Here is a 12,008-nt window from a genome sequence, read left to right on the forward strand (position 1 = left end):
ATCTCCCTTATTGACAGTGAATATTTCAAGATAATGTCCTCAGTTTTTAAATATCAGTGAAGCTTGACTGATGCGTTCTATACCATCCTACATTCCTCTATTTGTCTCCTAATGTGAAATTAAAATTCCTCTATCTCTTTTCTAACCAAATCAGTGTACCACTTAAGCACACACAGAAAACCCAGCACAAATTCGTGTGAACTGCACGTCCATTTCGTGTCCGGCATTGAGTCCCTCCATGTTTATTCGTTGCACTCTGCATCACTTTGCCTATATCTGCACGCTTCCTCTGACCTCGCCGCCCATCCACTGCCCCCCCTCACAAGGGTCGGTGTGCACGTGGGTGGCGAGCAATGCTTTGCTTTGCAAATGATTAGCATTGCTCATTCGCCTGTTTACTACCAATAGTTGTGTTTCTAGATTGTACTAATGTATTCTCGTCGATGGGGAATGTATTTTTTTGGACGGCAAAATTATTTTTGAGCCAATTTGGCAAAGACGTTTTTCGAAGACTTTTTGTCGCCTCGAGCTATCATAGACATTTTTCTTTCGGGGACTGAATTTTATTTCTCATTGCCATTCAAAAGCATCTTTGTTTTAGGCATACTTAAAATGAAGTTCATTTTAAGCATGGTAATTTTCGGAAACATTTTTTTTCTGATAATAATTTTTGCAAACGAAGAGTCATCACTCCTTTGATTTGATTTCATTTTCTGGAAGTGCTGAAGGGAGTTGATATGATTTTTAAATTGTTGCTTTGCCGAAGATTTTTGATTTATTCCTCCTATCTTTTGTGGGCTGTAAATTTATTCACTGAATCATGGGGATAAGTTAAAGCCGTCGTAGGAGTAGAGGTGAGGGCCATGTTTTTGCGAAGTGGGTGGGATGATGTTTTGGCGAAGAGGATTGCCGCTCTAAGCGAGGCGTTCCTCCCCCTCCTCTCTGCCCACACAACAGGTGTTCTTCCGTGCCGGTATCTTGGGTACCATGGAAGAATTGCGTGACGAGCGTCTTGGAAAGATCATCTCCTGGATGCAGGCTTGGATCCGTGGTTACCTCGTCCGCAAGGAATACAAGAGGCTGCAAGACCAGAGGTGAGTGCTCTACCAAGCCCCTCCGGCCGTCGCTCTTTCCTCGTGCACAGCCAACGGAATTTAAAAGGTCCACAAACAGCCACTACTATGGTGGAAAGTGAAAGTTTGAAAATCTTCAATTTATGGACATTAAGTCTGAATATTAGGGAGTTTTAAATTTTATTGCTTAGAATTGACTTTATCATCGACCAACCTCAATTAGAGGTCACAAATAAAATTGTAGAAGTTAGATGTATGGAAATAACAGACAACTGAAAAAGATTCACGCATTAAAAATTATGAAACAAAATGGTGAAGAAAAGGCACCACTTACCTACAGAAAAAAAACAAATTATCTACACAAAGACGTAGACCGTAGTGAGGCAATCATATTGGTTGGGTTTAGTAGAGTTCAATATTGTTTCTTGGCTAAATTTCCACCATCGTTTTTCCTAAGTATCTTGTATCTGAATAAACAATTGCGAAATAATTTATAATTGGGAACTTAAATATCGAAATCCTAATTTAAACATGCTTGGCTGGGTTAAGAGGCAGTCAAATATTGACTTTAGAGGGCATTGATTCGTTAACCGAAACTCCGAAAACCGAAAAAAGTTAATTATTCGCTTAGACTGGGCATAATTTACTATGAAAGCAAACAAATATATATTTTTATAATATATAAATATATTATAAGCAAACGAATTTTATCGCGAGAATTGAGCAGAATCAATTCTCCCTCTCAAATCAATAATTTTTCCACTTTATTGAAAATTTTTCCAGCGCTGTCGCATTTGGAAATGGTCTTCGGCCCATTGGGGATTGACTTGGTTTATTTCATAACATCGGTCAGTCCATCATGTTCACTTTATTCAAGCCATATTCTCCTTCTTTTTCGTTCAGGATTGCCCTCCAGGTCGTCCAGCGCAACCTTCGCAAGTACCTTCAGCTCCGCACCTGGCCATGGTGGAAGTTGTGGCAGAAGGTCAAGCCCCTTCTCAACGTCACCCGCGTGGAGGATGAGATGAAGGTGAGGAAGCGCATCTCTCTCGGGAAGTGGGGGTTGTCATGGAGGAGGGGGATGGGAGGGACTATTTAGAATCTCTCCCTAAATTTAGACTTAGATTTAGATTCTCCATTCCGTGCGAATGTGAGCCTCTCTTTGGCGTAAATAGCCCTCACCTGAGGGACGCAAGCCAAAATGCCGCGCTCCCCTCCTCCAACACTTTCCCCGGGGGTTAACTACACTCCCAACTCCTCCGGCAACTCAGGAGAAACAAGCGGATTTGTACCTCGCATTGCGTCCTATGATTGGATGGGAAAAGAAGACTTAAGACTCTCACAGCTAGTTTTATTAAGTCTGGTCATCGCTAACCATAAGATGATACTGTCTTCAACTTCACTTGACCGAGGGTGAATCATTTGGTTAGCTTGAAGTATGATCTTATACCGAAGATAGCCAGAACTTTCAACCGCCTACAAGTAAAGTTAAAGACTATCATTTTCTGGTTAGCAATGGGTAGTAATTATAAAACCAGTCCATGGATTAGGAATTAAGAACCAACTGAAGGAGATGAACACTCACGGACCAAACCTAGATGATTCATATTTGGGCTAAGTGAAAAAAAATCAGTTGCGCTTGCCTCTTTCAATCATCTTCACAAAATCAAAATCAAAAATTACAAAATCGGAATGCTCAAGGTTATATAATTTACTCTAAATTTCCTTTTGATCCTTGAAAATTTCCAAATAGTTTCATCTCATTATTACTGTGTAATCACTGGTTAACTATTAATTAAATGGCAGTAATAAATGAGCATTTAGGTGAATAAAATGATTCTATTCCTGGTATTCTGACTTAGTTCAAGATATTCAGCCCTGATACGTATACTTACCCATATTTCCAGACCAAAAGAAAACGGCAAGCGATTCTTCGTTCAGATTAAATTGATGCCCACTTGAATTTGGAATACGTTTCTCTGCTTGGAAGACTATTATATGTCTGATATTAATGCAGCAACATGGCAAGCGTCGGTATTAATGAAGGGGATTCAGCCGTGATGGTCTACGAGTTAGTAATTCCGCATTTCATGAGAAACCATATAAATAACGACGACCACTTTTAAATTCAGTCAAATGGATCTGCATGTGCAGACGAGCCCACAAGTCGTCGCCAGTAAGGGGATGTTTTAGGACTCCAGCTGTCAGCCTATTTGAGGGTACTTGTGCATAAATCGGGTGTACGCTGTCAGATACGGGCGGATTTTTACCTGTCATCCGTTTTGGCGGACCTGAAAAGTTGTTTCGTTTCTCAAATGATGTTTTCCGAGTCTCTCAAATAGATGTCCATTCGAAATTGTTTAATCGATATAAGCGTGTAACGTAACCCCTGAGTCACTGTCTATTTCTCGTATGCAGCACTTCCTGTCCGCTGGTGGCTGCTTTTTTGCGACCACCAAAACTTTCCCTGGTATTAATGTTACCTGGCGCATGAAGTCTTCCTCGGAGCGTGACTGATGGGGATATTTGGGTCGCGACCTGTGGCTCGTGTCCGTGCGTGGAGGAGGGAATATTTGTGGGAAGCACGCGTGACACCCGAGCATCCTGGTCCGATGTCGAGGCTTTGGATTCGCGCTTCTCTCCTCCAGCGAAGTGACGCAAGAGAAGCACCTAGTCGTCTTCCGTTTCTCCTCCTACTCGGCGAGCAGGATACTCTCCCATTAGTACGAGGCTGCTCACTTGAGGGCTCTCTTTGAAAGTGCCCAGGCCACGGGGATCGCTACCTTGAGTGGAGGATGAGATGGAAATGGGACAACCATGAGGAATTTTCAGATCCCTCATAGCTCGGGCACTGTGGAACGGATCGTTAGTTTAAAAATATTCTCAGAAATATGCCTGAGAAACGTTAAGTCAAAAATGTTTGAAGATAATATTTTCCGCGCCTCTCAGATAGGTGTCTGTTCTTTATTCTTCAAACACTAGTCGTATAACTTAATCTGCGAGTTTCAAGTGGATTCCCGCCTGTTTCTTGTAAAATCCATGCAACGCCTTCCGTTTCCTCGTAGCAGGTGTAGTATGTATTAAAATTAACTTCCTGCGTAAAATTAACTTAACAGAAATAAAATACAAACTTAATTGGGTTGTCGTGTACTTTAATATTTGGTTCAAAATGCTGTAATAATTTCAATTGTAAGGAGAAGCACTTTATTCAATAGAAAAACGTTATGCAGGTTAATCATTTAATTTGTATTAATATTCACTTTTTAGTTTCTCGTAGCATTCGAGGTGGGCCGCATAATGAAGTTCGCAGGCATAGCGAATTTATTCATAATATATCGACAATATTTGGTTAAGAGACCATTTATTCCGCGCCATATTGGTTGAACTCGTGGAGGGAAACGGTGGGACCGTCTGGGCCTGATCTCCTCGGGACGGTGGGGAGAGCGTTATTTCCGAATATGACAGAAGTGTCCAAAAATGTAGCCACCTAGAGTAGATGAAGCGGGGGATAGAGATTCTGGGGGGAGGGTGTCTCCGTTCCCTCCGCACCCGAGCGATTAATCACCGCGAAATTCGTCTGCCGCTTTCGTCGGTGGCGGCGCCAAATTGGAGCGGTGCTGCACTGGGGCTGGGTGGTGTGGGTAAAGCAAGATTTGAGCTCGCTTTCGGTCGTTATCGCCTCTTGGAGCGCTTCGCATCTCGGCGGGCGGGGTTTGAGCACCCATCGGGGGACGGGGGGGGGGGGGGGGGGGAGGGGAGTTGGGTATTTTGAGAAGCGGCGACGCGTGAGTCGGAGAGGCTTAATGGAAGAGGCCCGCTCATATTTCCCTCCGCATCCAGTAATAGTGCGGGGGGCTGACCCTTCTCATAAATCTTGAGAGGCTTAATCGCTACTGAGGAAGGAGGGAATGCACGATATTGGTCTAGGGGCCTTCCCTGCCCCTCATCTATCGCTACTGAAGCAGAGCGAGGGTGATTTGGAGAATGGTCTTTCAATGTATTCAAAATTTCCCTCTAATTTCCCACTTGAAAGCTCAATGATCCATTCGTGGGCTTGAGAGGTCGTTGCTGAGTAACTGAACGGCGAGGTGACTTGGAATGCATGTTCCTTTGAGGAAATAGCGGCACAATCACGAAAACCGGCAAAGGCTGGTGAATTAATGCCTTCGTATCAGTCTCATTTGTATGCTTGGTGCCCCGGATTATTTTTTAATTCAATTCTTAGTGTTTCAATAAGGTATCTCTGGATAAATTTGAAGGCGAAGGTAATATTATCCCAAAAATTCGTCCCTATTTTATAAATTAAGCGACTCGTGATTGGCCCCTTACTCAGTGCCTTAAAAATCTCAGGTTGAGAAAATGAAACTCACTGCCATCATTAAAAAATTAGTCTGCAGTTAGCCTGAGAGCGTTCTTAGCTATCGCCATCGCTCTGGGTTGGGCGCTTCCTTCAGGCAGATGATTTCTACTCTTCTTGCTTTCGCAAAAGCCAATCGTCGCGATCCTGTCTGTGGGGAGATGGTCGCTTAGTACCCGCTCGTATTGAGTTACTCCGCCTCCGGAGTGGTTTATGCCCTCGCGTTTGGTCGTGTTTGTGCGAGGCGTCCTCCGAGCAGAGCGATGAGGCGGGGAGTGGTGAGTCAGTGGCAGATGGCTCTGCGCCCGCCCCCTTCGCAAAGGAAAGATAGGCCCGCTCGCTGGAGACTTTTCATCCGGATGATTGGCTCATGAAATCGCTTCGTTTCATGCCGCGAGTTGAAAGGAGATCTCATGATATGATTCCAATAGTAGTGTGCATCTGGCCGAAAAGGTCCTAAAATAGGCGAAAATCACCACAGAAATGGGTTTGCTTGGATGGACTAGGCAATAAATAAATTTATCAATAAAAAATGGATAAAAAATGAAATGGTTGAGGCTTGACTTTTGAACAGACTAAAGAGAAACTAAGTATTACTGTGCTAATAAAAATTTAGAAATCGAAAAATTCAATTACGTTTTTCTAATATTTCTACTTAATTTAATATTGGTCTTTAAATAATGGTTTAAGTTATGAATTAGAGGCCATTTTTTATCTTGTTTGGACTTCAGGTTATTCATTTGAAGTCTCGTTTGAAGCATGCAAGGCACTTTACTGGCTTGCTTTATTTTCAGTAAAACTATTTTGCTCAATAGTTTTCTACTTCAATTGCCGTTATGAAAGTTTATAGACCTACTAGATCATGGCGTAGGAAAATATTTAGGTAAAATATAGTCGCTACATAGTATAGGCGACGTAGCTTCATTCCTAAGTGGCGCAGAATTCAATAGTTTAGAGCTGCCTATGTTCTTTCGTTCTTATTTGTGCAAGAATCTTCCCCACGTGGCTACATTAATTTGAACAGGTTCACTGGAGCGGTTGAGGTGATACGAATGAAATGAGTTCGCGTGGGGTGAATCGTGGGAATGCCCGTAATAGGAATAGGGGGAGGGCCGCCCATTTAGCGGCTGAGATGTCCAAAACCGATGCTACGTGTCCCCGAAAGCGAGGAGGAGGCGGAGATGGGATGGTGGGCGAAGCAGATTTTGGTGGGGTGGGATGGGGCCCAGGTAGTTTGGAGATTCCAAAAATATTCATGGGACGTTGCGTAGGAATGCGAGCGGGGGGTGGGGGAGGATCAGTCATGCAGGGCAGGGGGTGGGGTGGGGGGGGTGCTACCTGGAAGGAGGGCCTACTCCTCTCCCGTTTGATATATACCTGAGGGGTGCTGGAGGGGGCTGGAGGGGGGGCCTTCTCCTCCAGCAGGGTATCCCTTGGGCCCGCGGCCGCCTCCGGAGGCAGTCTCTCTTGATAGGCGCCCCGTGCGCACCGAACACGCATCGCCTGCCCTCTCTCTGCAAGGGGACGGTCTCTGCGGCGCGATTCTCGACTCGAACACTTAGCACCAAACGGCGGAATCGCATCTGAAGCATCCGCTGGGAAAGAGCTCAGGACTCGACTCATCTGCGCTCACACCCTCGTCCAAAGTATTGTAGACGACTGTCAGAACATCCTGATCAATTTTCTCACTCTTGGATTTGAAGTGTGTTACGTTTTTTGTTTGGTTTCTCCGAAGTGATTCTTTCGTTTGACACTCTCATCGACTGGAATTAGTCTCTCCAGGTTCGCAAAGAAGACTGAATTACCGCGACAGTATTAAAAGACGTCCAAACCAGTTTACACCACGAAATAAGACTCAACAACAGATCTCACGCGTTTTTGAACTCCCGGGAGTCATTCCGGACGTGCAAAGCACTAGAAGTAAGTGGGTAGGAAGTGCAGTAGTCAGTCCCGATGGATCCACCGGCAAAGTCTGGCGGCAAGAGGAAGAAGTCCTCGGCCGCGTCGACCAAGGGGGTAGGTGAGGAGGAGTCGTCCAAGGGCGTGGCGGTGGTGGAGGACGTGGCCGCCCCACAAAGGGCGCAGCAGTCCATTTCCCCGCCCAAAGTGCAGGAAGTGTCGGAGGGGCCTCCACCCGCCCCGGCGGCGGAAGCGTCTCCCGCCGCCGCCGCTGCGGTAGAGGTGCCGGAGGAGGAGGAGTTGCCCTCGAGAAAGCCCTCTCGGTACGACTATGACGATGACCCGTGTGATTCTCCCCTGCAGAAACTCGAGGAGAAGGCCGCCAAGATGGAGGAAGCCTTCTTGAAGGAGGAGAAGCTGAGGAAGGAGCTCGAGACAGCGGCAGCCAAGCTCAAGGAGGAGAAGATGGCCCTTCTGCAGCAGCTGGAGGGCGAGAAGGGCTCTATGGCCGACCAGGCTGAGAGGGCCGCCAAGCTGAACGCCCAGAAGGCTGACCTCGAGGCCCAGCTCAATGTGAGTACCAGTCAATTCCATTCGCTCGCAGGTAGAGCATCCACCTCATTCATACTAAATGACCCGTAAGTGGAAGTTTCATGTTCCACCTCTCCTCTTATCTTTTCTTCCAAAAACTCATTCATAAACCAAATATCTTGAGTGGAATAGTTTTTCTTTCTTGAACCGACGGTGGATGCCTACCTTTGGGTGCTATTACTCATAGAAATTGATTTACCTCAAAAAACTTTTTGTAGTCAGTAGAATGCAAGCTTGTAAAAAATATTGTAGGGAGTAGATTGTTAGTATTAGTATAGTATCAGATAATATAGAAATAACTGGCCGGCTAGCCGAACAGATATATATTAGCTTTCAGAATATTTTTACGTTAGCGCCTGATAAAAAATTTCAGAGTAAGTTTTTCTTTAAAACATTAGGAAACGTTAGTAGAAAAATTCTGTCATCCTTTTTCTTGGCTAAGACTTGAATTAATATGGACAAATTATTGCTAGGATGATTTTCTTTTGCCTCACCTGTTAAGAAAAGTTGAATGAATGCTAAAACCTTATTTAGATAGATTTGGCCATTATTCTTCAAAAGGGATAGTCAAACATTCAGCTGCTGAATCCGGATTAAAAGGAAATCATTGATACTGGCTTTCCCAATAAAAAGGTTTGATTATTAATTGCTGTATCCAGCATGGAGTTATTAACGTACAGTAGAGAAGCAAAAATTTTCGAGTTTGATAAAAAAAATGTTCGGGATAATTTTTCCCCAGTTAATTGTAAAATATGGATGGCATCAATCGACTCATAAATATTAGACTCTATTCCATCCTTTTTCCTCGGTGGGGAAGAATATGTTGGCAGTAGCGAGTAGGGAGTATGCGATCGCGTTGGTGTTCATGTGTGAATACGATGAATATGGAGTGGGTCCATTGGCAAGGCGTGTACCAATACGCTTCATATGTAAAATATTCGTCGTGCACGCAGAGGCCGAGATTCGATCATCCCCGGTGACACCGAAGCGCCCTCATCCAGAATATGCGGAGCCTTGATGCCATTGTTCCCCCTTCCCTGCCTGCGTCTAATACGCCACCAACTCCCGCTTTTTTCCCACACTGTCTCGCTAAGGAGCGGATGATCCGCTGCCGTCAAACTATTAATGGGCGTCATTATTAATAACCTGACCCCCTCCTCCGTTGGCGGCTTTTAATCCGGACCATCTGATCCAAAAGCCGAGGCCTGGCTCATCGTCTCCAACCTCCACCCATTAGCCGCCCCTGGCCTGCCCCTGCCTCCCACGCCAGCCGCAGCATTACGAAGCTGTGATCCTTTCAACCTCACAATCCACAACGCAATGTACGAAACTGGAAAGAGTTTGCATCAAGTCTTTTCGGGATTTCCACCGGTTTTAATTCGTTGTCGGACCACCGAAAAAGTCTGCCGTGGATGCACATAGCTTCAATGAGGACCACGAGATAAAATGGGATAGCGCCAAAGGAATTTATCGTTCCAGCGAATTCCGTGACAGGCTTGATAAGGAGGCCATTCATATACAGCTTCAGGAAAATAATTTTAATCGAGGCGCGAGGAGTAAATTCAGCGATGAGGGAAATTCAATTTTGAAGGGAATAAAAAAACTACATAATGCTCCTTTTTACTCGTATTGCTAAGGTCTTTTCGGCCGATTAGGAGTATCCTGATTATTGTGAGTGTTAATTGTTAAATCTCAACGTTGGGTGTTTATCCACTCAAACTTATTCATCTACTGTGATGAGGATGGGTTAGTCGTGCGTTGGTGATATAAACGTTTTAAGCGGTGGAACAGAAGAGTTCACGAAAATAATTCCATGGGAAATAATTACATGTGTTGTTGTCCACTTAATTACAGTTCCTGTTGCTTTCACAAAGAACGCTTTAGCATAGCTGAGGCTTTTGCTCCTCTGCTTTATGCTACTCGTATTGTTTTTTCGTACATATAGTGTTGGACTCCTTATTGCCTTGCGCACCTTTCTGCCAGAGCGTTTTGAGCCACGGGAGCAGCGTGTAGGGGATGGGTAATTTCAGCCGGTGTGAGCAAGCATTCCATTCACTATTGCATGACGTTCATAGGACTTTTATCATTCAACTTGGATAAGTTTTGCTTTTTTCCCGGTACATAAATGGCAGTAATAAGAAATACGCACTACGCTCCGCATCTTAATTTTCGATTTCCCTTCGCTTGATTCTCTTCTTGTATGGAGACTGCTCCGTGGGACGCAGCTGTAACTCATGTAGCCTTCCACACAGGATGCATTGCCTTTTTCCATCGCAAATTTTAAGTTTGGGTTGCTGGCGAAATAGCGGGCTAAGTCATTCCTTGAACTGGTTTTAATGCTAAGCGAGCTCCATCGCAATTTACCCATACGTAAGGGAAATTTGCTGTCTCCAGCTGCGCGGACAGTGGAGAATTTAAATGGAAAATTTTCAATGTTTTTGCTCCTTACAGTCATTTCATCTCTGTTTAACTATTTTATCTATTTTTTTAACTATTCCCCGTGTTGGATAGAATTGCTATACATTGGAAATGTATAAAACATATCGTTTGAAAATGTACAGTTAAATACATTTTTAATAACCATACTTCAATTCAACGACTTTACAATTTTGCCTAATGTCTGCCGGACTAGTTCATAGACATAAAAAATTGCATCTCTTTCGTCACTGGTAGTAACTGATGTGAAGTGAAGCCCAAGAGGACTTTTTGTCTTTTTCCTTTGTCTACCGAGTCTTCATCTTAAGAGTAAGAATTAGTGGCGCATTATTCGTTTATTCCGGAAGATATTGCCTTAAAATTTTCACGGTTCACAAATTACAATCCAATCAGCATTGGGAAGAATATCAAATGTTACATCTGGGAGTGTATTGAGATAAATATTAAACGCTTTGATGCAGCCAAATATCCGATAGATCATATTTTATATTCTCTAAACATTTTCAAGATGAGTGAGAAGATAGCATAAGTTAGAAGCGATGAATAAGCCACAAGAAGTATGGTAGAAAGGGGGCTGTGGCGTCCTCTTAAAAGCACATCAAGAGCGTTCCCTGTCGTCGCCGTGGAATGGCTTCTTCCACTTCCCCCCTTTCTCCAGCTCACTCCCCTTCCCACCCCTCTGCGAGAGTGATACTCCAGCTATTTCAGGAGGAGCACCCCGACCCCTTCTTCCCTAGTGTCATCTTCCACTCATCCGCCCACTTCTGACCTCTTCTCAAAGAGCATCTCTCCCTAGTGAACTTGCGCAATCTGATAATGCTCACCCACTTCACTCACGATTGCAATACAGTCATCCCCGCCTTTACGGAAACTCAGCTACTTCACCGAGAGATTAATCTCACCTCAACGTCGACATTCTGTTTCTTGCTCAGCTCCTCTAGTGCCCTTCAGTGTAGGCGACATAAAAAATAATTATTTCATTGCATATTTGTAAACGATATATTTCATATATTTTCAATGCTAAGAAATTCTATCCAACATGGAGAATAATTAGAAGAAAAATAAAAATGAAGTTAAGGAATAACAATAAACGGAATGAGACGAGAGTGGAGTGGCACACTCATAAGTTAACCACCAATTGATTTTAATCAACCACCTCGTGATTTTCCTGGAAATTGTTTGCCTAAATAAATCTAGCATTATATTATTATTCAGGCACATATTTGGGTGACTATTTCTGATAAAAATTGTCGTCTCTCTTTCTCTAAACTCCTTGAAACACTAATCCATTCGATTTCCCTGATCTTGCGAGCTGTCATTTGCCGTCTTCCGCGGCTGAATGCATGGGATGCATGCGTTTCGAGTTTGTTTCGTCTTCATCGGACCCCCATCGGCTCACACGGCCAGTTTATTTCGGGACGGGACGAGCACTTGCCCTTCTGACAAAACACTGCGGACTCCAATGAGGTCGCCCCACTCTCTCTTCCATTGCCGCTGAAACTTAAGACATTTGTCCCTTCTATCGCGTAATCTGTTGAGTGACGCTTATTCCCTGTTCGCCTGAGCTATTCTCAATAGTCGTTCATGTATAGTGGGACGGTGACTGATGGAAGGTCATCATCCATTAACACGATTAGAAGAATATTATTTTG

General features: G+C 44.1%; 1 protein-coding gene across 16 annotated transcripts in view; it reads left to right on the top strand.

The window, feature by feature from the left end:
• The window catches only part of LOC124168990 (myosin heavy chain, muscle), a 98,994-nt gene that overhangs the window by 65,309 nt on the left and 21,677 nt on the right, over window positions 1-12,008 (top strand). For all 16 annotated transcript variants that reach the window (XM_046547427.1, XM_046547433.1, XM_046547421.1 and 13 more), the window contains 3 exons: window positions 958-1,094; window positions 1,977-2,103; window positions 7,693-7,902. In XM_046547427.1, coding sequence (XP_046403383.1) covers window positions 958-1,094; window positions 1,977-2,103; window positions 7,693-7,902 — 474 coding nt within the window. The remainder of the gene's footprint in view (window positions 1-957; window positions 1,095-1,976; window positions 2,104-7,692; window positions 7,903-12,008) is intronic.

The sequence above is a fragment of the Ischnura elegans genome, chromosome 12, assembly GCF_921293095.1.
Source record: "Ischnura elegans chromosome 12, ioIscEleg1.1, whole genome shotgun sequence".
NCBI lineage: Eukaryota > Metazoa > Arthropoda > Insecta > Odonata > Coenagrionidae > Ischnura > Ischnura elegans.